This window comes from Nematolebias whitei, chromosome 14, assembly GCF_014905685.2.
Source record: "Nematolebias whitei isolate Nwh7 chromosome 14, NemWhi1, whole genome shotgun sequence".
Classification (NCBI taxonomy): domain Eukaryota; kingdom Metazoa; phylum Chordata; class Actinopteri; order Cyprinodontiformes; family Rivulidae; genus Nematolebias; species Nematolebias whitei.
The window spans coordinates 46031385-46057344 of record NC_056511.1 but is presented as its reverse complement, the minus strand read 5'-3'; the positions used below and the strand labels follow the sequence as shown (position 1 = coordinate 46057344).

General features: G+C 43.4%; 1 protein-coding gene across 2 annotated transcripts in view; it reads left to right on the top strand.

The window, feature by feature from the left end:
- Positions 1–25960, top strand: part of amot (angiomotin) — a 79086-nt gene that overhangs the window by 46815 nt on the left and 6311 nt on the right. For both annotated transcript variants that reach the window (XM_037688157.1, XM_037688158.1), the window contains 8 exons: positions 4003–4147; positions 4572–4664; positions 9718–9863; positions 13192–13341; positions 20957–21153; positions 21677–21805; positions 22643–22881; positions 24234–24488. In XM_037688157.1, coding sequence (XP_037544085.1) covers positions 4003–4147; positions 4572–4664; positions 9718–9863; positions 13192–13341; positions 20957–21153; positions 21677–21805; positions 22643–22881; positions 24234–24488 — 1354 coding nt within the window. The remainder of the gene's footprint in view (positions 1–4002; positions 4148–4571; positions 4665–9717; positions 9864–13191; positions 13342–20956; positions 21154–21676; positions 21806–22642; positions 22882–24233; positions 24489–25960) is intronic.

The following is a 25960-nucleotide window of genomic DNA, read 5'->3' as shown; positions in this document are numbered from 1 at the left end:
AGACCAAGAAGTGATTTAAAGATGAAAATGTACCAGTGAGAGAGTCTGTGTGAAGTTAATGGTGACCATTTAAACCAGTGAATACTGGGTGCAGTGGTGGGTATGATAATCACAGCCAGTTATGAATCTTAGTGCACCATGATAGACAGCGTCCAACATCTGCAGCATCCAACATCTGCAGGGTTCTTGTAGGAGCGTTCATGTAAATAATGTCACCGTAATCAATGGAGGGAAGGAAAAACAGTTACAAGGCATTTCCTAGCGTTCAGAGTTAGAGCAAGTCAAAACCACTTGTTATCTGTCATCTAACACAGGATCATCCTGATTAGGTCAAGGGGGTCAGAGAGGGAGCGTTCCAAGTAAAAAAGTGACTTCCTGTTCTGAGGGGGTGGGGCTTTGATGATGTCAGAATATGACCACATAGGATCGTTTGGCATCCTACAGGGATGACTCTTAAGTCAAGTCAAGTCAGATTTATTTATAGAGCACATTTAAAACAGAAACTGTTACCAAAGTGCTTAACAAAAATATCACATCATCAAATAAAAAGTAGCAAGATAACAGGTATGACTCATGCTACGTTTGGTGCAATTTGGTCTTTCTATGTGAAAGTTATAGTGTTTGGAAATTATGGCGTGAAGGGAAACTTTGAGGCCTGGCCACGCCCCTTTAGCATTTCCGAAAACTCAAGATTTTGATAAATTTTACTCCCCAATGCCTTAAGGGTATAACAACCAAGTTTGAAGCCAATCACTTTAAATCCCTAGGAGGAGTTCGTTAAAATTTGTCATGTATGAAAACTGAAAAACGCCCTAAAATGATCCTTTGAACCAAAATGGCTGACTTCCTGTTGGGTTTGGACCAGGGCTCCAAGAGACTTTTTCATAGGTCCTGATAAGATACAGATATACACTGAGTTTCAGAATTATTTGTCAGAAAAATGGCTTGGGGCTGAAGTTTTAAAATATTCTAGGGGGCGCTGTGGAGGCTATTGGCCAATTATCATGGATTCCTTTTCAAGGGGTGGATATTGATCGATCATACTGATCTTGGTGCATCTCTGCTCAAATCTGTGGAATTTAGAGCCAAATGTATGGCCACGACGTTACGTCTTACTTCGCCACGCCGCAACGTTCACATACTCCACCGAAAACTGTCAATGTTGGAAACCATTTTACACCAACATGTCTTCGGTGACTGGACACACTATCATGTTGATCAGGTAACGGGTCAGATAGGGACCGTTCAACGTAAAACTTTACACTTCCTATTCTCAGTGGGCGTGGCGTAAGTGATGTCATGATTTGACCATTCAGTCTTGCATGGGACCGGATGTGTCTTGGAGAGTTAGGCAAGTGTACAAATTTCATGCTTCTACGAGAAAGTAAGATTAAGGCAGAGGGTATTTCGAAAATTTCCAGATGGCGCTGTTGAGCCGTTTCTGTTGCGATTTTTGCGACACTCTTAAAATACGCAATTTTCACTCAGTCCTGATGTGTCCGCCAAATTTGGTGAGTTGTCAGATATGTTTAGGCCTCCAAAAGGTCAATTCATTTAATGGAAAAATTGTTGCACGGGCCTAATGAACAGAGCGATTACAATAGGCCTTCGCAGCGCTTTGCTGCTCGGGCCTAAATACCAAACGGGTTGAGAGTAAGTAAAGACAGTAGCAGAGTGAAAAAGTGTGGTCAGCTTGTCCTCCAGCAGTCTAAGCCTAAAGCAGCAGAACTAAGGGACAGCTCAGGAAACCCAAGCCGACCCTAACTATAGGATTTATCAAAAAGGAAAGTCTTAATCCCAGTCTTCAAACTGGACAATGTGTCAGCCTCATGGCCAGAAACTGAAGTTGGTTCCACAAGAGAGGAGCCTGAGAACTGAAAGATCTGCCTCCCTGCAGAGTGCAGCTGGAGGCAGAGAGCTGAAATCATGACATGCTGTGCTCTTTTAGAGCATTTAGAGATTAGAAACATTGTTTAGAATATTGCAAGAGTGTGGGAAGGGTTTAAAACACCTTTATATATATATTTATACTAAAATAAACTACTACTTGTACTACTATCTGTAGGGGTTTTTCTTGTTTAAAAAACCAGCACCTATTAAAAAATAATAACCACAACAGAGAACAGAGATGAGTTATAATAAACGCAAATCTTTGCAAAGAGAGACATCATCCGACCAAGGTCAGAACGAAGTCTAAAATTGCTTCTGTGTGCGTCTGTTTTTATTGGAGCATGTAGGAGTGGTTAACAGATAAAAACAAATAATGCAGATGCGGCAGTATTAGAAGACAGACGCTGCAAGCTCAGGTCAGAGTGTTCTCTGGGGCGTTCAGACCGCACTGCTCTCAGCGTGTCCAGCATACATGTCCAAAGTACACTTCTACCCACAGAAACTTTGTTGAAACAAGTATACTGATAAGAAAAAGAGTTTCAAATGATCAATAGTCCAAAACTCTCCAACACTATTCCTACTTGGCGTTTTTTCACTTATCGCGCGGCTTCAGGGTACAGATCCCCCACGATGAATGAGGGACTACTTTGTCCAAGATGGCCACCTTAGCTAAAAAGGAAAAATAGTGTAAATCAGCCATTTTTCAAGATATTAAGCTGAAATTTGGTGTGGTAGCAGCTGAGGGCAATGCCCAATAAATAATGTATTTAAATATTTCAAGATGGCCACCAAAGCTAAATTTAAATGGCTTTATCGCAGCTATTTTTAAACATAGAGCTGAAATTTGGTGTGGTTATATCTGAGAACATTACCCATCACATACTGAATCCAAATCAAAAATCCAAGATGACCACCATAGCTTAAAAAAATAACTTAACAAGTTTATGCAGCTATTTTTGGCCATGTGTCATTGTTTACACCTTGTCAGCCTTAGGAATCATCACACGTGAGTTGTTCAGAATTATTATGCTGATCAGATACCATTTTCTTTTTAGAGAGAATGGAAATTCCTTACAGCCGGCGTTCCCAGTGAGAGTTGGACTCCGCCAAGGTTGCCCTTTGTCACCGATTCTGTTCATAACTTTTATGGACAGAATTTCTAGGCACAGCCAAGGTGTTGAGGGGATCCGTTTTGGTGGCCTTAGGATTGCGTCTCTGCTTTTTCCATATGATGTAGTCCTGTTGGCTTCATCAGGTCGTGATCTACAGCCTTCGCTGGAGCGGTTTGCAGCCGAGTGCGACACAGCTGGGATGAAGATCAGTTCCTCCAAATCCGAGGCCATGGTCTTGAGCCGGAAAAGGGTAGAGTGCCCTCTCCGGGTCAGGGAGGAGGTCCTCCCCCAAGTGGAGGAGTTCAAGTATCTTGGGGTCTTATTCACGAATGAGGGAGAAATGGAGCGTGAGATCGATAGGCGGATAGGTGCAGCTTTGGCAGTAAAGTGGGCACTGTATCGGTCTGTCGTGGTGAAGAGAGAGCTGAGTCAAAAAGCAAAGCTCTCAATTTACCGGTCGATCTACGTTCCTACTCTCATCTATGGTCATGAGCTTTAGGTAGTGACCGAAAGAACAAGCTCTCGGGTACAAGCAGCCGAAATGAGTTTTCTCCGCAGGGTGTCTTGGCTCTCCTTTAGAGATAGGGAGAGAAACTCGGTCATTCGGAAGGGACTCAGAGTAGAGTCGCTGCTTCTCCACATTGAGAGGAGCCAGTTGAGGTGGCTCGGGCATCTGGTTAGGATGCCTCATGGACGCCTCCCTGGTGAAGTGTTCTGGGCACGTCCCACCGGGAGGTGACCCAGAGGAAGACCCAGGACACGCTGGAGGGACTATGTTTCTCGGCTGGCCTGGGAATGCCTTGGGATTCCCCTGGACGAGCTGACCCAAGTGGCTGGGGAGAGGGAAGTCTGGGCCTCCCTACTTAAGCTGCTACCCCCGTGACCCAACCCCGGATAAGCGGAAGAGAATGGATGGATACCCAGTGAATGGTTAAATAATCCATTACACAGCAGGGAAACATCTTTGACAATATGTTTTCTCTCATGCTTTGTGTGGCAGTTGGAAACAGAGATCCAGCTGGTGTCAGAGGCCTATGAAAACCTTGCCAAGTCCTCCTCCAAGAGGGAGTCCCTAGAGAAAACCATGAGAAACAAGCTGGAGCTGGAGGTGCGCCGTCTGCACGACTTCAACAGGGACCTAAGAGGTAAGAGCCTTGAACATGCAGCCAAAATTACATCTCTTCTGCAACTTGAAGATTTGACACGTCTGTACGGCCTGAGGACACTCCCTCTGGGGTTTATTTACTGTATTTTTCTTTTAAGTATCTTAACTTTGAGACTCACACACAGTTAGTTGCACATAATGTCTGTTAACACCTTTAGTAAAAATGTTAGGTTGAAATCAGCGTCCTTGTTGCTTATTGTGTACTAAACTCTTCAAACAAGATTACAGTACAAGTTCTTTTCTTTAAACTCTTGAAAGAAGTTGACTGATACTATTACTGAGCAGATGACTGAAATGTTTGAACTGGACTGAAGTAACTCAGTCATGTGTTTGTCTTTTAAAAGTATTTGAACACTATTTCGGAGCATCTGAATGATCTTCTGTTGTGTACTGCTGATTTTTAGAGCGCATGGAGACTGCTAATAAACAACTTGCATCTAAAGAGTGTGATGGCTCAGAGGACAACCGTAAAACCATCTCCCAGCTGCTGGCTCAAAGTGAGTTCAACACAAGACAGACTGTCACAAATGTTTCAATTCAAAATTTAAAACACTGAACAATTTTAATCTAGGTTTTCAAATCCAGTTTCTGTTATGACCTTATATAAGAATAATATTCATTCAACATAGAGTTAAACTAGAAAGTTCCTGGAGAAATTTTGACGTGGACTGCCACGTGGCAGCCATTTTAAAATTTTGATTTGACAGTATTATGTGTTGTGGTTCGCTCTCAGCTACCACCACACCAAATTTCAGCTTAAAATGGCACATTATCAATGAGTTTTTTCTTTTCTTTTAAGCTATGGTGGCCATCTTGGATTTTTGATTTGGGTTCAATATGTGATGGGTAATGTTCTCAGCTATAACCACACCAAATGTCAGCTCTGTGCAAAAATAGCTGAGATGAAGACATTTAAATTTAGCTTTGGTGGCCATCTTGAATTAGTTTAATTCATTATTTATTGGGCATTGCTCTCAGCTACTACCACACCAAATTTCAGCTTAATATTAAAAAAAAAATGGCTGATTTCTTCGAAATTTTTGAATTGTGCCGCTCAAGATGGCTGCATGTTGGAGTAGCTCTGTTACTTTCATTCTGAGATATTACTTTTGAAAACTTTAATTCCTTTTTTTTCTGGATATAAATCGCTTTTTTTGGATGATTGTTTCTTCTGGTATCAGATGCTGTGCAGCTGGAAGGATTTTTACTGAAACATCTTTGCTTTTGGACATTTGTTATGATGCGTAACCATAACAACAAGGTGTAACTTTAATAACCGGGAGCAGCTGATTAACATCTCAAAAGTTCAAATAATATCTCAACTACAGCCCCAAATCCCATACGAGTTGAAAAGGAGAGGTCATGGATGCAGAGCAGTAGCAAAGAAGAGGGCGAGGAGAATGAGGTTCAAACCGTCTCTTCCATCGATCATGATGGGCAATGTGAGATAGCTTGGAAACAAGTTGGATGAACTTCAATCCCTAACAAGGACCCATCCAGAGTATATAAATGCCTGCGAGAACAGATGTGTTTTTAGCAGGGATTTGAACTGAGAAAGGGAGGTGGCCAGCCTGATGTTGGGGGGCAGGTTGTTCCAGAGTTTGGAGCCCATGACTGAAAATGCCTGATCTCCTCTGAGCTTCAGTCTTGTTTTAGGAACAGCCAAAATCACCCCACCCGACCTGGATTCGGATAGGGCCAGGCCATAATAGTGTGCTTAGTGTGGGCCGGGTCGGTGTTGGGCTTTTTATTGCGTCAGGGATGCACGCAGCTGACGATCCAATATTTACAAACATGGCTTGCCATACTGCACCTGCCACATGTGGCCATTTCACAGCACGCTGACTGGCCGGTTGAAAGAGGTAAAAAGTTCAGTTAAGCTTCAGATGGACTACTTCCAGCGATCCGTCAGATCAAATGGACTTTCATTTAGCTGCTACACTCAGTGGACACCCACGGCCGATGACCCAAACAGGTGAGATCACAAAATATCAGACATCAGACCAGGATGCAGGCAGAAGCAGGGGAAGCATTTAATGCGCTTTAACGACTTCTCATCTCCGATCTTCTGCCCTCTCATCCACACGCGTCTGCCAACCATTAATAATAGTCGGTGGTATAAGCAGTCAAAGCTTAATTAAAAATGTTGGGTTTTTTTGGGGGGGGGGGGGGGGGGGGGGGGTTGACCTGTAATTATTGTTAATTCGTCGGATTGGGTTGGGTTCGGAGATGATGGCTGTGGGCTAGGGCCGGGTCAGTTTGGATTATTTGGACCTGAGTGCAACTCTATCTATCAGGTCCTGTGTAGACACCTGTCCGTTGTCAGAGGCCATGAGAATATCATTGGTAACTTTCACCAGTGCAGATTCAGTGCTGTGGTGAGCTCTAAAATCTGACTGAAACTCTTCAAACAGATTATTTCTTCGCAGATGATCACATCTGCTCGTAAGCAGAAAGTTGCGTGTGTGGTCGAAGCCGTTCGACGCCACATGCACACGTGAACCCCGTCTGTGGGCGTAACCTGCATCATAGACATACAAGCTGTAGGGCAGCTCTATACAGCTCTGGGTGTAAACACGTAGTCTGTTTGTCATATGTCTGGTGTTTTACCTGCCTGCGTGCGGACACCACGTGACATGTTACAGCCAATACCGAAACTTGACACAGAAAAAAGAGTGGCATTTCAGTTCATACACCGACCGACGCAGTTCGGTCGGTGCTATAGAAGAACCTTGGTTCGGTATACAGCCCTAATAGTTGGCAAGGATTCCTGAGTCAAGGTTATATTTCTTAAGTAAAGGTTTAATTACAGCAATCTTAAAGCCGTGTGGTACGTAACCGTTTATTAGAGACATCTTAAGCGATCCAGGGCGTGATTATTAATTAAGGGAAATGCATCTTTAAATAACCCTGTTGGGATGGGATCTAGCAGACATGTGGGTGGTTTGAATGAAGCTATTATTTTTGACAATTCAGAGAGTTCAACAGAACAAAAACAGTCCAAACATAAATCAGGTTCTAGTAACATTTTTTAAGTTGACAGAACCAGAGGCGATACTAGGAAAGTTGGTTAAAATTTTTTCCCTTATTGAAACAATTTTATTTATAAAGAATCTCATGAAGTCATCACTGCTTATAGTTGTAGGGATACATGGTTCAACAGAGATAAGGATTTTTCATTAGACTAGCTATGGTGCTGAAAAGGAACCTCGAGTTATTTTTAGTCTCATCAATTAAAGATGGATAATTTAAAGTTCTAACTTTATGGAGTGCTTTTTTGTACGAGGAGGTCCTGCCCCAAGTGGAGGAGTTCAAGTATCTTGGGGTCTTGTTCACGAATGAGGGAAAAATGGAGCGTGAGATCGATAGGCGGATAGGTGCATCATCTGCAGTGAAGCGGGCGCTGTACAGGTCTGTCGTGGTGAAGAGAGAGCTGAGTCAAAAGGCGAAGCTCTCAATTTACCGATCGATCTACGTTCCTACCCTCATCTATGGTCACGAGCTTTGGGTTGTGACCGAAAGAATGAGATCTCGGATACAAGCGGCCGAAATGAGTTTTCTCGGCAGGGTGTCTGGGCTCTCCCTTAGAGACAGGGTGAGAAGCTCGATCATCCGGGAGGGACTCAGAGTAGAGCCGCTGCTTCTCCACATCGAGAGGAGCCAGTTGAGGTGGCTTGGGCATCTGTTTAGGATGCCTTCTGGACGCCTCCCTGGTGAGGTGTTCTGGACACGTCCCACTGGAAGGAGGCCCAGAGGAAGACCCAGGACACGCTGGAGGGACTATGTTTCTTGGCTGGCCTGGGAACGCCTCGGGATTCCCCCGGAAGAGCTGGCCCAAGTGGCTGGGGAGAGGGAAGTCTGGGCCTCCCTACTTAGGCTGCTACCCCCACGACCCGACCCCGGATAAGCAGAAGAAAATGGATGGATGGACAAAACATTATTGCAGCTGCAAGACAGTATAAATGTACAGACACACTCATCTCCACCCACACCCCCACTCTTTTTAAAATGTTATTTTATGCTAACTAATTAATTCATTCAATCTTTATTTACGCAGGTTAGTCTCATTGAGCCTCGAGGACTCATTTACAAGAGAGACCTGTTTTAACAAAGAATGATGACAACAATGGACAATCATAAAAAAAACATATGAATTGAAAAATAAAAGGAAAAAAATTATATATAAAAAAGAAACAAAAGCAGCTACATAATAAAGCCATGTAAAATACAAAAAACAGGAGCATGTCCTTGTTGGTTTTTGCCATGAACATAGCAAATGTATGAAGCCATTTAATCACTTTAATATCCACTTTAAAGCTAGAAAAAAAAAACCATATTGTTTTGTGTTAGCAGGATTTAATTCTAACTTTGAAACTTAGGCAACATTAATAAATCAGGCATTAATAAAAAATAGGCCTCACTTTCGATGTCAGTGACAGCTTGAGTGATTGACAGCTTGGAGGAGCGTTCTTTTCAATGTTTTGATGCTGTTGTCCTGTTGTCCTCGGTCAGCAGGCGCTTTAAAACGGTGATGGCTGGGATTACGTCAGCTGCAGTAGTTAAGTTCATTGTATTGTAGGTCGCGACGGAGCTTCCTCCTCTCGGTGCAGCAGCTCTGCAGACATTGCACGTTGCTGTCTTGTTTTGTGATGTTTCTAGTGTAAAATACTTCCACACAGCGGACATGTTGCCATGAAAAGTTGGTTAGCCGTTAGCCACAGTGCTGCTCAGTCCTCACGTTGTAGCTGGCTGCAAACTATGGAATGGATTTCCTGAATGTGAGGCGGGTCTCATTGCTCTGGGCTTCTTGAGACATGTTCAGGAAATCCATTCCATAGTTTGAATCCAACTTGCAGAGCAGCCGGCAGGGAATCACATGTGGAGACGTTTCAGCAGACACAGACATGCATCATGGATCGGAAATCTCTGCAGGTTGGATTGGATTGGATAGTTCTAATACGTAAACAATGCTGGTATCGGAACCCGATACCCGATCGGATCGGCCCCATCCCTAGTTCAAATCCTGATCAGGGGGCCTTTCTGGGTGGAGTTTGCATGTTCTCTCAGTGCATGTGTGGGTTTTCTCCGGGTACTCCGGTTTCCTCCCACAGACCAAAAACATGCATGTTAGACTGGTAACTCTAAATTGTCCCTAGGTGAGAGAGAGAGAATGGTTGTCTTGTTTGTCTCTATGTGTCCCTGTGATGGACTGGAGACCTGTTCAGGGTGTCCCCCGCCTCTCGCACAGTGATTGCTGGACATGGGCACCAGCGACCCCCGCAGCACAAAAAAGGAAGAAGCGGGTAAAAGATAATGGATGGATGGATGGATGGATGGATGGACTAGATTCTACTACAAACTCTGCAGAACTGGTTGTATGAATAAGTGTTTTTTGTTTGTTATAAAGTACATTGTGACTTAACAGATACACAATTTGCTCTCCTTCATTTATAAATGAAAATGTAACTGATTTGAGATAGGAATAACGTTTAGCACGTATAACGTTTTTGCCCAACAGTCTGGTTAATGGATTGTCTTTTGTATGGTCAGACAAAGAAACTCTGCGTGAGAAGGAGAAATTGGAGATGGAGTTGAATGCTCTTCGCTCCACCACAGAGGACCAGAGGAGACACATTGAGATCAGAGACCAGGCTCTCAACAACGCCCAGGCCAAGGTGGTCAAACTGGAAGAGGAGGTAAGTCCTGTTATTGATGTTATACTGGTCTTTACTTCTAGTTACAGTCCTAATCAGTTTATTGTCCAGTACGTAGAGCATTAGTTGCTAAATTCTGTAAAGTCAGATGCCAAGCTGAACAAATGCTAAATGGAAGTAAACACAAATGTTCTGCAAGAAATTCAGATACATTTAATTCAAGTTGCTCCAGGTTGGTTCAGGTCATCTTTTATTTAAAGCTGTTCTCTTTCAAAATAAATGTAACAGTTGTAGATCTCTTGGAGTCATGTTATTTGAAGATCCAGAGATTCTTTATTGTCGCTCCACCTCATGTGGTACATGTGGTGGAGTGAAATTATGTACACAGGGTCCCAGTTACATCCAACAATAAAATGTAAAAGAAAAACAGTAATAAGAGCTAAGATATGAACTAAGAAAAGCATAAACTAAATATACACTAAGCACTAGTAGCATAAAAAAAAATATGTCGAACAGCAGCACGAACATGAGTCTGAGTGAGCAGATGAGTACGAATGAACACAGCAACATGAAACAGATCAGCAGCAACATGAAACAGATCAGCAGCAACATGATATGGTTTTTCACAGTGATTATTCTGGTTAGAGATTCATGAGTCTAACAGCCTCAGGGTAGAAGCTGTTCCTCAGTCTAGTGGTTCTACATTTAATGCTCCTCAACCTCCTTCCTGAGGGGAGTGGGGCAAGAAGTGTGTGTGCTGGGTGAGTGGGGTCCTTCATGATGCAGGTGGCCCTCTTCCTGCATCTGGAGGTGTAGATGTCTGTGATGGTGGGGAGGCTGACTCCAGCATCTTCTGTGCAGCCTTCACCACTCTCTGCAGAGCTTTTCTTTCTGCAGCTGTGCAGCCTCCATGCCACACATTGATGCAGGAGCACAGGATGCTCTCCACTGCACACCTGTAGAAGGAGGTGAGGACTGAGCTTCCAGACCAGCTCGCCTCAGCCGCCTGAGGAAGTAGAGTCTCTGATGATCTTTCTTCATCAGGCTGGTGGTGTTGTTGCTCCAGCTGAGGTCGTTGTTCAGGTGTACACCCAAGTTCTTGTAGCTGGAGACCACTTCCACCGCAGATCCTCTTATGTTCAGGGGGGTGTAGGTGTGTTTGTTCCTTCTGAAGTCCACAATCATCTCCTTTGTCTTCTTCACATTGATGTGAAGGTTATTCTCTTTGCACCAGCTCTCCAGGTGTTCCACCTCCTGCCTGTAGCTGGACTCATCATTGTTTGTGATGCATCCCACCACCGCTGTATCATCTGCAAACTTTACAATGTGACAGCCTGGATGGGTAGCTGCACAATCATATGTGAGCAGAATAAACCAGAGGGGGCTCAACACACATCCCTGAGGAGAGCCAGTGCTGAGGGTTATGGTGGAGAAGGAAAAGTTTTGGATCCTCACTGACTGTGGTCTGTTTGTTAAGAAGTCCAGGACCCAGTTGCAAATGGAGGGGCTTAGTCCTAGTGTGGATAGTTTGTCCATCAGGGTTTGGGGGATCATGGTGTTGAAGGCAGATGTGAAGTTCACAAAGAGCATACGGACGTAAGAGTTTTTCTGCTCCAGGTGGGTGAGCGCAGTGTGGACCACAGAGGAGATGACATCCTCTGTTGATCGGTTCTCACGGTATGCGTACTGATGAGGGTCCTCGTTCATGTTGATGGTTGTTTTGATGTGAGTCATGACCAGTTTTTCGAAGCATTTAGCGACTATCGGGGTGAGGGCCACTGGCCGATAGTCATTCAGACCAGTCACTGTAGAGCTTTTTGGGACTGGGATGATGGTGGCAGTCTTCAGGCAGGTGGGAACTGTCTCCAGGGTAAGTGAGGTGTTAAAGATGTCTGCCAGCACCTCACAGAGCTGATCGGCACATTCCTTCAACACTTTTCTGGGGATGTTATCTGGACCAGTTGCTTTGTGCGGATTAATCCTCCTGAAGGTACTCCTTACTTCTGCTGAGGTCACGCTGAGATGCTCTTCATCCAGTGGCGAGGTGAGTCTGGTGCTGGGTGGTCTGTTCGGGTCTTCAAAGCGTGCATAGAACTTGTTGAGGGCATCAGGCAAAGATGGGTCTTTGGAGCATTGTTCACTCCTTCCTTTATAATCTGTTATGCACTTAATGCCCCTCCACATGCTCCGAGGGTCTTGTGAGGTGAAATGAACCTGGAGCCTCTGTGCATATTTGGCCTTGGCCTTCTTAATACCAGCAACCAGCTCTTTTCTTGTCCTACTCAGCTCCTCTGAGTTTCCAGACCTGAAGGCAGTGTTCCTGGCTTCCAGCAGGGTGCGCACCTCTGCATTCAGCCAAGGTTTTTGTTCGGATAACTTTTAACATATCTTATGGTTGTGACATCATCAGTACATTGACTAATGTACTCCAGAACTGAGGATGTGTATTGGTCCAGGTCTAGCACCGCTCCCCCCCCCCCCCCTCCAATTTTCAGCAGCTTCTCAAAATTCAAGATTTATGTGGTTTATGGATTTTTGTAGATGGCAGCCATATTTCCCATTTTAATGTAACTATGTTTGTGTCTTAGTCCAGTGGGTAGGATGATTGTCCTCCAATCAGAGGGTTGAAGGTTCAGTCCCCAGTACAGCTTGCCGAAGTGTCCTTCAGCATTACACTATGCTCCCCATTGCCCACCGATATGCCTGCCTTCATACATCTCCTCCTACATGTCACATCGTCAGTGCAGCTACAGCGTGCGCTCTCAAGACATTACTTGCAGTGCACCCTCAGTGCAGACTGAATTCAACAAAAGGGCCTTCTCCTACTCCGCTCCTGTTTCCTGGAACACCTTACAAAAATATGTGAATCTGTCCACTTTGACCTCCTTAAGGGATTTAAATAACTGTTAACTTCATGGCAAAAATCAATGCAGACATGTTCCTTTTTTTTGTATTTTACCCTGTTTCATTATGTAGCTTGTAGCTTTTATTTTGTTTTATATCACTTTTTTAATTTACTTTTTATTTTATATGCTTTTTATGGCTGTTTATTGTTTTCTGTACCTTATCTGTGGTTTGTCAAAACAGGCCTCTCTTGAAAATGAGTCCTCATGACTCAATGAGACTAACATGTACAAATAAAGCTTGAATGAATATGCCTACATACTGTATGAGCGAGAATATAGAAAGAGCTGTATATGTTGTGTAAAAATAAATAAATGAAAGCAGCGTATAAATGTGAAACTCCGTAAAGTGCTTTGTATAACCTGTCGAGGTGAAAATGAGTTATTTAGTTATGGACCATTTACCTTCGATGTAGATCAGTCCCACAATGCTGCATACTGATTTTTGTGCGTGTGTGTTTTTGAAGCTAAAGAAAAAGCAGGTTTACGTAGAGAAGGTGGAGCGGATGCAGCAGGCTCTGGCTCAGCTCCAGGCAGCATGTGAGAAGAGAGAACAACTTGAACATCGGTTGCGTACGAGGCTGGAACGAGAGCTGGAGTCTCTACGCCTGCAGCAGGTAAAACACCAACAGATGACATCTATTTAATAAGATGCTGCTGAGGGAGAACATTGGTTAATTATCGTTATTGACTCAGACAATTGAAATCACTTTCCTCTGAAATTCCAGTGTTTTGTCTCTAGGTCTGTGGTTTTTTTTTTTTTTTGTTGAATGCATTGTATTTTTTTAGTTTTATGGTTAAGACTCCTAATGAAAACAAGAGTGTCTTCCAATATTTTAAAGGCTCATTAAGCAGCAAATAATTGTCCTAAAAATCTTTTTCTTCTTTCAACTTTTCCCTCTTCAGGGGTCACCACAGCGAGTCATGCTCCTCCATCTCACTTTGTCCTGTGCATCCTCTGTCCTCACTCCAACTACCTCCACGTCCTCTCTAACTGCATCCATACACAGTTGCTGTCATAAAATTAGAATGTCATGAAAAAGTTCATTTATTTCATATATTCATATATTATATTCATTCATTACGCACAGACTGATATATTTCAAATGTTTATTTATTTTATTGTTAATTATTATAACTGACAACTAATGAAAACCCCAAATTCAGTATCTCAGAAAATTAGAATATTGTTTAAGACCAATAAAAAAAAGGATTTTTAGAAATGTTGTCCAACTGAAAAGTCTGAACATGTTCAGCATCAATACTTAGTTGTTGCTCCTCTTGCCTGGGTTACTGCAGCAATGCAGCGTGTCATGGAGTGGATCAGTGTGTGGCTCTGCTCAGGTGTCATGAGAGTACAGGTTTCTCTGACAGTGGCCTTCAGCTCTTCTCAATTGTTGGGTCTGGTGTATCGCATCTTCCTCTAGGGTTAAGGTCAGACGAGTTTGCTGGTCTATTAAGAACAGGGATACTGTGGTCCTTAAACCAGGTACTGGTAGTTAGACGCTGTGTGCAGGTGCCAAGTCCTGTTGGGAAATGAAATCTGCATCTCCATAAAGTTGGTCAGCAGCAGGAAGCAGGAAGTCTCTAAAACTTCCTGGTAGATGCTGCGTTGACCTTGGACCTCAGAAAACACAGTGGACCAACACCAGCAGATGACATGGCCCCACAAACCATCACTGACTGTGGAAACTTGACACTGAACCTCAAGCAACATGGATTCTGTGCCTCTCCTCTTCCTCCAGACTCTGAGACCTTGGTTTCCAAAGGAAATGCAAAATTTACTTTCATCAGAGAACAGAAGTTAGGGCCGCTCAGCAGCAGTCCAATCATTTTTGTCTTTTTGTTGCAAGAATTGGGGGTTTTCATTAGTTGTCAGTTCTAATCATCAGCATTAAAAGAAATAAAAATGTGAAATATACCAGTCTGTGTGTAATGAATGAATATTATATACAAGTTTCACTTTTTAAATGGACTAACTGAAATAAATAAACTTTTTCATGATATTCTTATTTTATGACCAGAACCTGTATCTCCTCTTTGGCCTTCCTCTTTTTCTTTTTCCTGGCAGCTACATTTCAGAATCAGAATAAGTTTTATTATCATTGTACCGAGATACAACGAGAACATGTACGTACAGTCGTCTGAAAGATGGACGGAGTGCACGAAGCTGCTGCTAATTAATGCGGCCCTCTTATTCTTATTCAGAATAATATTTTGCTTAGATGAGAAAAGGGAAGAAAACATGAGGAGAGACGGTATAAAAAAAACCTCTCACACCATGTCCTAGACAGGGCATGGTTTGAGGCATTAAAAAACCTACCACAGCAAAGCAACATAAATGGATGTGATACATGAACATATAGGCCGGTGAAGACATTGAATTTTATGGGAAGGTTGTAGCATAGTCCAGAGACCCCCCTCAGCTATTGTCCAAGTAAGAGGTGTTAGTTATCATGAGCTCGGGTGAGGTTCCGTCACATGTCCACGGCCTTGGGGAAGGGAGGGGTGAGGAGACAGACAAAGCGTCTTTGTTTTTCCTAAACATGCCAGGAGGTATTGAGATAAGTCCGCTGTCAAGGCCACAGTTTGGGTCAGGCAGAACTCGTAAATTGCCGTTTCTACCTTTTAAAGTCTCGCTGATACATTTTTCTGGTGGTGACTCCTAACAGCTGAATTGATTCTTTACGCCGAAAGCCGAGCTCACAGCTTCTTCAAGATTATTCCCAACCATTCATGGGTGCTGCCAGAAAGTTCACAGTCCTGATAACAGCCTGCTCCAACGCTCTGACGCAGCTCCACATAATTCAGTCTGAGTGCTGCCAAGCTTCGACACATCCACACAAATTTGTAGACAATCCAGATTTCACCAACCCAAACAGCAGAATCCAGTTGTCATCACGAATCCAATTTGTTTCCGTCGAGGTAAGAGGGTCCTCCTTAGCTTGACTTCCTGTCGGGAGAAGTTGATCACTTTTGTTGAGAGACCAGCTGATCAAATCCTTTGAATTAGGAAGGTATGCAGAAAAACAAAGAGGCTCTTTGAAGGTTCACAAGACGAAAGAGAGCAAAGCAGTGAAGCAGGGGGACATCCTTCTACCAATATACCCACTGTCCCTCTTCTGAACATGTCCAAACCATCTCAGGCTGACCTCTCTAACTTTATCTCCCAGTTGTTCAACCTGTGCTGTAGCTCTGATTATCTCATTTTCCTGGACAGTGGACCCCAAGAACTTGAAGTCCTGCACCTTTTTGACCTCTGCTCCTTGTAGCCTCACTGTTCCACTGGCCTCCCTCTCATTCACACACATGTACTTTGTCTTACTATGGCTGACTTTCATTCCTCTTTTTTCAAGTGTATATCTCCATCTCTTCAAGTTCTCTTCCACCTACATGCATCAGGATATTCTCTTCCAGCTGTTTCCTGTTCTCACCACAGACCACAATGTCATCTGCAAACATCATAGTCCATGAAGATTCCTGCCTGACTTCATCTGTTAGTCGGTCCATCACCAGAGCAAACAAGAAGGGGCTCAGAGCTGATCCTTGATACAATCCCACCTCCACCTTGAAGCTATCTGTCACTCCTACAGCACATCTCACCACTGTCCTGCTGTCCTCATACATTTCTGTACCGGTCTAACATACTTGTCTGCCACTCCAGATTTACTCATGCAATACCACACCTTGTCATATAGTTTTTAGAAATCCACAAAGACACAATAGATTTCTTTCTGACCTTCTCTGCACTTCTCCATCAGCATTCTCAAAGCAAAGGTAGAGACCTGGCTGACATGATGCATCTGTGGTGCGCTTTCTTGGCATGAAACCATACTGCTGCTCACAAATAGTCACCTCTCATCTAAGTCTTGTTTCCACAACTCTCTCTCAGATCTTCATCGTGTGGCTCATCAACTTAATTCCCTTGTAATTTCTACAACTCTGTACATCACCCTTGTTCTTAAAAATAGGCACCAGCACACTTTTCTATTTCTCAGGCATTTTCTTACCCTTAAATACGCCATTGTATATTTAAGTCAAAAATTTCACTGCCATCTCTCTAAGACATTTCCAAACCTCCACTGGTATGTCATCAGGTCCTAGTGTCTTCGCCTTCTTAATTCTTTTCAGAGCTTTCCGGACTTCACCCTCACTAATCTTTCCCACTTCCCGGTCCACCATTTCTATGACCTCTACTCTTCTTTCTCTTTCATTCTCTTCATTCATTAGCTCCTCAAAGTTCTCCTTCCATCTTCTTGTCACACTCCCCTCACTTGTTATAACATTACCATTCCTATCTTTAACAAGCCTAACCTGCTGCACATCCTTTCCAGCCTGATCCCTCTGTCTTGCCAATCAGTGCAAGTCCTTCTCGCCCTCTTTAGTGTCCCACCTCTCATACAACTCATTAAGTCATCTCACTGTCATATTTCTTCTTGGCTAACTTATTTCTTTGAACGTCATCCTGCACTTCACTATTCCACCACCAGGTTTCCTTATCATCCACTCTCTGTCCAGATGACACACCAAGTACTTTCCTACATGTCTCGCTAATTACTGTTTCTGTAGTCGTCCAGTCATCTGGAAGCTCTTTCCTACCACCCAGAGCCTTTAACAGCTCCTCTCTGAATTTCTCACAACATTCTTCCTTCTTCATCTTCCACCATTTGGTCTTCTTCTCTGATTTTAATCTGGTTCTCTTCTTCACAACAACAGTCATTCTACACACAACCATCCGATGCTGTCTGGCCACGCTCTCCCCTGCCACAACCTTACAGTTTCCAATCTCCCTCAGGTTTCCTCTTCTACACAGAATGTAATCGACCTGCGTACTCCTTCCTCCACTCTTTTAGGTCACTCTGTTCCTCCCTCTTTTGGAAATAAGTTTTGACTACAGCCATTTCCATTCTCTTGGTGAAATCTACCACCATCTGTCCTTCCCGGATTCTTTTTTTATTATTATTATTTTTTTTTTATCAAATTTTTTTTTAATTGGTATTTTCCACATTTATTTACATATAACATGTACAGTTCACATTTAACATTACATACAAAAAAAAAAAAATTAAAAATTTGCTTGGAAACTAATCGTATTAGTCCCTTTGTTTTATCTGGTTTGTCGAGTTCTTTCTCTATTTTTTGTCGTTGTTTTTGGTTTTGAATAGTATCCATTTCTCCCATTTTTCTTCCATTTGTGTTTGTTGTAGTCTCAGACGATATATCAAAAACGAGATGTAAAAAATGGCAGGTTGGCTTTCTTGGACTGTGAGGTCTCAGTTTCTGATAGAGGACATTTGCAAACTGAGGTGTACCACAAACCCACCCACACAGACCAGTATTTGCAGTTTGACTCCCATCACCCTTTGGAGCACAAGTTAGGAGTCATCAGGACTCTGTACCACAGAGCAGACAGCGTCCCCACTAGCTCAGGAGCCAGGCAGAAGGAGAAATCCCACACAAGACAGGCTCTAGAGCAATGTGGATATCCTAACTGGGCCTTCCTGAAAGAAGAAACCCAAACAGGACTCCAGTCAGCCAACAGGTGAAAAGGAGGAACCCAGACCCAGACCTATATGGCGTCTTATAGATTTTATTTTACTGTTCAGCACACACGGACTGTGAACCCCACAGGTCTTCATGACGACTACTGTACCGCCCTCACTCATGGTTACTCTACTGAATGACCTAACACAATCTAACACATAATGAACACATAAACTAAGCTCACAAGAACAGACTAATCACTAAAAGAGCAATGCTACACAACTAACCAAAATGATTAACAGTAAACATACATTTTACCCATAATCCCTCCCTGAGGCCATGTGACCATGTGTTCTGTTCCATAGAGCAAAAGTTGCTCTGCGCATGACCTGTTTGTTAATTTCATTGGTCAGATTTTATGTTTTACCTTTATTTATACAGGTAGTCTCAGTAGCCATGTTTACATGGACATAAGTAATTGGATCAATCGGCCATTCGGAATAAACGTGTCATGTAAACGCCACATTTGGATTATTCTTTTTTTGATTCAGCTCGATCCGAAATGATTTGAAATCAGAATGAGACGGGTGATTTATGCCGATTCATAATCTGAATGGTGCTCATGTAAACACTTAATCTGTTCATTTTTTTCCGATTGTGGAAAAGTGACCTGACTGCGCCTGTGCGACCTGTCTACCTCACGTATTTCCCGCTGGCAAGATGCTAATAATATTAGCATGGGAGGAAGTAAAACTGGTCTGTGCGCGACAACATTTCTACTGGAAACTTTGACAGAGCTCAGAACGATGTGTGTGACCTGCAGCTCAGTCAGGGAGTGCAGCAGCGTCTCCGCCGACATTAAAACCTGTCGCGGGTCCATTTTGGTGCTCAGCTTTGTTTACGTTCATCCAGGAAGTAAAACAGAAGTAGAACTTCTTCTTCTGTGCTTTTTTTCTTCAATTTTAAAAAAAATATTTTATTTATTATTTCTCAGAGTTAAACAACTAAGGCACACACACATAACAAAATGTTTTAATTAAATTAAATAAAAAAAACATGATCAAGCAGTCAAAACAGTCTGTCAGCAAACTGGTGTAGTGATGAAAAAGTATAAAAAATGTTCACATCAGCCCAATGTGTGTAATCAAGCACAAGACAGAGTCGAATGGAACGACCTGCCGTTCATTAAACAATGTGTTTCAAACAGTACATCATAGAAAAACTGAGCATTAATAAAACATGAACGTAAAAGAAAATTGTAACAACGACCAAAAAAAGATCCAGATGATCAGCATAATCATTTAGCCCATTCCTTTGCATGTATGTATTGAAAGGACCCCACACATCAACTTATACTGGTTGTCTGACAAAGAATATCAAATCTCTTCCAGATAAACACAAGACACCATATCATTAAGGCATTTTTTGAAACGAGGACGGAAAGAGGATTTCCATTCCCTCAAAATAACCCGTTTTGTGACACCAGACCAAACATAAGAGCCTGCTGGAGAGACGTGGGAAGAGTAAGAGAGAACTTAGAGCAACCCAAAATGATCAAATGCTTATCAGGGTCAGACGTCTGCCATAAACTTTACTATAGAACTGAAGACCATACGTTTAGGGCAGGAGCAGAACAAACGAGCCAGAGTCCCATCATCTGGTTTACTTTCATCACAAGTTGGAGAGACACAGGGAAATAGTTTAAGTTTGGTTTTGGAAAAGTGCAGCTGATGGAAAACTTTGAATTGAATACGTTGCAGTCTAGAATTGATGGAGCAGGTTTTAATTCTTGACAGAAGTCCATTAGCTGCAGCTAGCTCGGTACCTGTAGCCTCCAGCGCCGTAACGCAGACATCGAGGCTCAATGGGACTTACCTGTATAAAGGTTGATTGATCAGTAGAGGTAAGAGCCGGATCTATGTCGTGCACACGGTGCTGGGCCTCACTGTGTTCTCTTTGCAGTGTCGTTAAACGAGCCTCGATGGAGTCCAAGCGACCTTCCAGCGACTTCTTGAGAGAATCCACGAGTGTAAACTTTAGAGAGTTCATCTTTGCAGCTAATGACGGAGGCTAAAATGGCTTCGTTGCTAACAGCTGAGCCATCCTGAGGAGTCAGCGTCTGGGTTTCACCTTTCTTTGGCATGATGAAATCAACCCAGACTGCAGTACTTGTACTCATGTAGTGAGTATCTACTGGTCCTCCAGTGAAGAAAGACAAATGAAGAGCTCTGGAGCAGTAATTGTTCAGTTGAGGCAGTGACACAGAGCTCTACAGAAACACGTGCACTCCACTGCTGCACGTGAGCGCTCCTCTTCTGTGTTTTGTAAGGAGAGTTCACCACTCTGCGCATGTCAGAACTTCTATTCAGAATAAAAGGCTGCTGCATGCAAACACTCGTGGTGATCGGATTGTGCCCATGTAAACGATACATTCAAATGATTTCATCTGAAAACATTTCAATCCGGTCAAAGAATTTTGTGCATGTAAACATGTATTGGGTCACAAGGACCCACCCCTCAAGAGAGACGTGTATTGGACAACTACCTCTCCCGGGTGTGACGAGACGAAATGTTTTGGTGGCAGGAAGCTCATTAGCCCGTCAAAATAAAGCATCCATAAATTAGTGTCAGCATTGTATAAGTCGCAGGGTTCACAGCCTGTGGAAGAATATCGTCTGCTGGTCCAGAAAGTACAGTAGATGTATGTAGAGAGTTTAACATTTAGTGTGTGCTTGACTTGTGTGCCAGCGTCAAGGCAGCTCTCACAGCAGCGGTGCGGGTCCCTCTGAGTACAACGCCACCGCCTTGATGGAGCACCTGAGGGAGAAGGAAGAGCGCATCCTGGCTCTGGAGGCCGACATGACCAAGTGGGAGCAGAAATACCTGGAGGAGAGCGTGATGAGGCAGTTTGCTCTGGATGTCGCTGCTTCTGTTGCGACTCAGAGGTGGGTGTTTCTGCAGGGGGGGGTGCACAGTGTGTAGTATCTTTGTGTAGGACGTGTACAGTCTTTGTTAAACACGAGACTTTTAAACACAGCTATGAATTTAGGTCCAGCACTGCATTATTTTGACTTGTAAACTTCTAAAACCAACAAGTTCTTTATTTATTTATTTATTTTATTCGATTCAAAAATCAGTTTAACGTCCACGATTTGAAAAATGACAGAAATAAATGAAAACACTTCCACTCTCCACGAGGCAAAGTGGGGGTGCTGTTTCCCACACAGTATGGCAGGAACTTTCCCGGGTCAAACCACTGCTTCTGTGGAAGTTACTTTATTATGATTAGTGCAAGAGTTGTGTGAAAGAACCCAAAGTAGACTCAGACTAAATGTGTTGTGGGCTATCACACACATGCTACAGTTTAATAAAACGTTAGTTGTGGAACTAGAAAGTAATGTAAATAAATAAGAATGTAAATTAACCCTGACCTAAACTGCAGCACCTTTGCCCCCCCTCGTCCTGTAGGGACACGAGCACGGCAGGAACCAGCCACTCACCAAGCAGCAGCTACGACACGTCGGTCGAAGCTCGAATCCAGAAGGAGGAAGAGGAGATCCTCATGGCCAACCGGCGCTGCCTGGACATGGAGAGCAGGTCAGGACCACGATGTAATCCAAACCATTTTCCATCACATGTGGGCGTGTCTGTGTGTGTGTGTGGGGGGGGTTCTCTTTATCCCTCTCTCTCTCCTCTATTCCTCTCTCCTTCTTTACCTTTTAACTCTTCTCACTTTTCTTCTTTGTTTTCCGTCCCCGTGTCCGTTACATCTGAAACAAGTCCAAAGCATATTCTAATAAAGTTTAATTTATATTTCAAGCGGAGCGTTAAGTCCAGCCATGATGCTCTGCTGGTGAAAGTAAATCTGTTGGGCATCACTTTGACACTCACACAATAATTCTGAGTGTCACAAAGTTGGACAATGTTTTCTCGGGGTGCTCCGGTTTCCTCCCACAGATCAAAAACATGCATGTTGGTCTGCCTTCAGGCCCAGACCTCCCTTACAAAAGAGATCTGTGATCTCTGGATCATTTAACTAAACCTCATACACACATGCATCGTCACTAGACAGAGTGCTGTAATATTTCCATCACTCCAGGTTTAAGATCAAGGTCACAAATCAAGGTCAAAGATCATCCACGGTCTTTGCTTGTCTGGCCTATAGACGGTTGTCTTTCTGTATAATAGTTTACCAACTGGCATATCATGTGCCGTACGCAGGGTTCTGGTTTCCCAGTTGCTCTTGTTGTCTTTCTAAGTGTAAGGATGTCCTCATCTGTATTTTCATGCATTCTTCTGTGACATCTCCACCACATTCAGAGTGCAGCTGCTAAATCCAGATTCCCCCACCTGGTCCTCCTGCAGCAGGTGATGTACACACAGCTTCTTATGTGAACTGTACCTGAGGCTGCTTTCTGGTTCTCGTTGACCTAGGATAAAGAACCTCCATGCCCAAATCATTGAAAAGGATGCTATGATCAAGGTGCTTCATCAGCGCTCCAGAAAAGAGCCCGTCAAGTCTGATGCCCCATCAGCCATGAGGCCTTCCAAGTCTCTAATGTCCATCTCCAACACCGGCTCTGGTGGGTCAGGAGTGCTTTCTCACAGCCTTGGACTCGGCAGCTCACCGATCACTGAAGAGCGCAAGGACACCTGCTGGAAGGGCAGTTTAGGTAAAAGCCTGTTTATTTGTTTATGCTGAGGCTTTACTGCAGGTGAAACTTTGACCTTGGTCAGATTCTACCAACCTACTTCTACGTTTGGCCTACGTTCATTTTATATTTTTAACACATTTTAATTGAATATTTGGGCTAATATTTTTTATGAGCTTTATACATGACTTGTAAAATACTATATTCAACCAAATCATAAATTTTAATATTTTCAACTGATGAAATAATATATTTGTTGGGTGACCAGAGCCCTTCATACTAATAATAATTCTTATAGCTCTTTTTTGTGTGAAATAAAAATAGGATTTGTAATTGTTTTACTTTTCCCCAAACTTCAGCACAATAGATTAAATATGGAACAATCATTACATTATACAATATATACAAAGCTTTGTCGTTCGAAAACTATTTAACTTTATATAATAATGCAATTGATTTAGCTTTTTTAATTCTTAATTTACATGAGGTTTCCATGTCAGCTTCTCATAAATAACGACACCTAACATTTTCATTGAATTAATTCTATGAATTTCAATACTGTTAATTTTAAATGGAACTTCTCCCGAACAAAAAAAATGTATCATCTGCAAATAAAACAAACTTCAAAAGCCCCGACACATCAACCACATCATTCACATACAAAATAAACATTGTTGGTCCCAACACAGAGCCCTGAGGAACTCCACATCCATTAACACAAAATTCTGAGCTTACAACGTTTACCTGGGCGGCTGTGGCTCAGTGGTTAGAGCAGTCGTCCTCCAATGGAAGACTTGGGGGTTCGAATCCACCAGGAGTGTCATGCCCAAGTGTCCCTGGGCAAGACACTGACCCCCTCACAGCCTCCGATGTGTCCATCGGTGTCTGAATGTGATCTAAAGCTCTGATTAGTCTCTTTAGGATGATTTGTTCACTTATCTTTGTAGAGATAGGAGCGTGCTGTTTTCTTTTCCCACCACAACTGATTTTTAAGAACTGAGAAAATTTGACGGACACATTTTGACGAGTTCGAAACGAAAGTGACGCGACTATGACTCGTGCGAGGAAGATAAAAGTTATTCTTAATGAAATGATTCCTGACACTAGTGATGAATGGAATCACCAAAGTTTTATTCCTCAGACATTCATTTCTCACTAACTGCTCCAGAAAGTGTTTGTGGTTGGAAGTTGTCCCGCGTCCTGAAGTAGAGCGGAGTGCTGTGTTCAGAGAAGCACATCATCGATAAGATCGTTCCAGAGAGACGAGACGTACGGAGAGAAGTGATTGTCTGAGAGTGTTTGTAAAATCTGAAATAAACGTGTGCATGTCCTGCTGCTTCTGTTTTTCATGAAATGCTCTGATGGGTCACCAGGGGTTCTGCTGGGTCCAGAATGTCGTATAGACTCTCTGAGGACCGAGTCTATCTCATCGTCTCCGTCCCCTGTCCTGTCTTCAACCCTGATGACTACTGGACATTCTAAGACGGGCAGCAAGGACAGCTGCACACAGACTGAAAAGGGTCAGAACCAGGAGAGCAGCAAAGCCACCGCTCCAGCCCTGCAGAGTATGACCCTGCCAGCCCGCCTGTCCAGCCCCAGCCCGGTCTACATCCCTGATCGATTAGCAGGTCAGCTCACAACCTCTGTCCAACACTGAACACTGCGTGGAGCCTCACTCCTCTTTATCAACAGGATTTGTTTTTTAAATCAACTTCATGTACCAGGGGTAGCGTTAGTGCCATTAGTCTTTCTGTCAAAAGCATCGTTGCAGCTTTAGTTGTGTCGTACTTAAACTTTGGGTACGAAAAAACCCATTTTCCCATGATGATTTGTACCCGCCTCTTTAGGGAGTGGTGGTACAGAGGTTAGAGAAGGTGGGCCTGTGATCGGAAGATCGCTGGTTCAAGCCCTGGTACAGACAACATCAAAAATGTGGGTGGGGGTAGGTGAAGTGCCCACACCTGCCCCCACTCTCATTCATCCCACTCTGGGCCCTTGAGCAAGGCCCCTAACCCCCACCATCTGCTCCCCCGGGGTGTCCTAGATGCAGCTCTGCTCCACACAGAGGCTGTGGGAGCTCGGTGTCTGTGGTTGCCTCAGGAAGAACATCCGGTGTAAAAATAATGATCAAGTCTTCGTGTGACTCAGTTCACTGTGGCGACCCCTGATGCAGGGAGCAGCCGAAAGAAAAATAATAATAATTTATACCCACCCCAACACAGATATTATAATCTATTGGGAAGATAATTAAACAAAACTTAATAAAAAAATTGTACCACCACAACAGTGTGTTGCATAATGTTTTCATCTCCCCAGCTGTAAGGTCAAGGCCACAAATCAAGGTCAAAGCTTATCGAAGGTCTTTCCAATTCAATGCAGTTTATTTATATAGTTTCAAATCACAACAAAGTATTCTCAGGGCACTAAATGAAAACATTCACAAACATACAAAAGCCGCATTGATAACGAGCTGAATCTTGGCTTCGTCTCAGTCTCCCATCCTGAGCAAGCACAGTGGAGACAGTGGGAAGAAAAACTCCCTTTAACAGGAAGAAACCTCCAGCAGAACCAGCTCAGGACAAGAGACCATCTGCTTTGACCGGCTGGTTGAGAGGAAGGGAGGAGAGACAGACGAACACAGAATGGTAGGTCCAGGTATAGGTCCAGGTCCAGATATAGGTCCAGGTCCAGATATAGGTCCAGGTCCAGATATAGGTCCAGATATAGGTCCAGATATAGGTCCAGGTCCAGATATAGGTCCAGGTCCAGGTATAGGTCCAGGTCCAGATATAGGTCCAGGTATAGGTCCAGGTATAGGTCCAGGTCCAGATATAGGTCCAGGTCCAGATATAGGTCCAGGTTCCAGGTGTAGGTCCAGGTATAGGTCCAGGTGTAGGTGCAGGTGTAGATCCAGGTGTAGATCCAGGTGTAGGTCCAGGTATAGGTTCAGGTGTAGGTGCAGGTGCAGGTGTAGATCCAGGTGTAGGTGCAGGTCCAGATATAGGTCCAGATATAGGTCCAGGTGTAGGTCCAGGTATAGGTCCAGGTGTAGGTGCAGGTGTAGATCCAGGTGTAGGTCCAGGTATAGGTTCAGGTATAG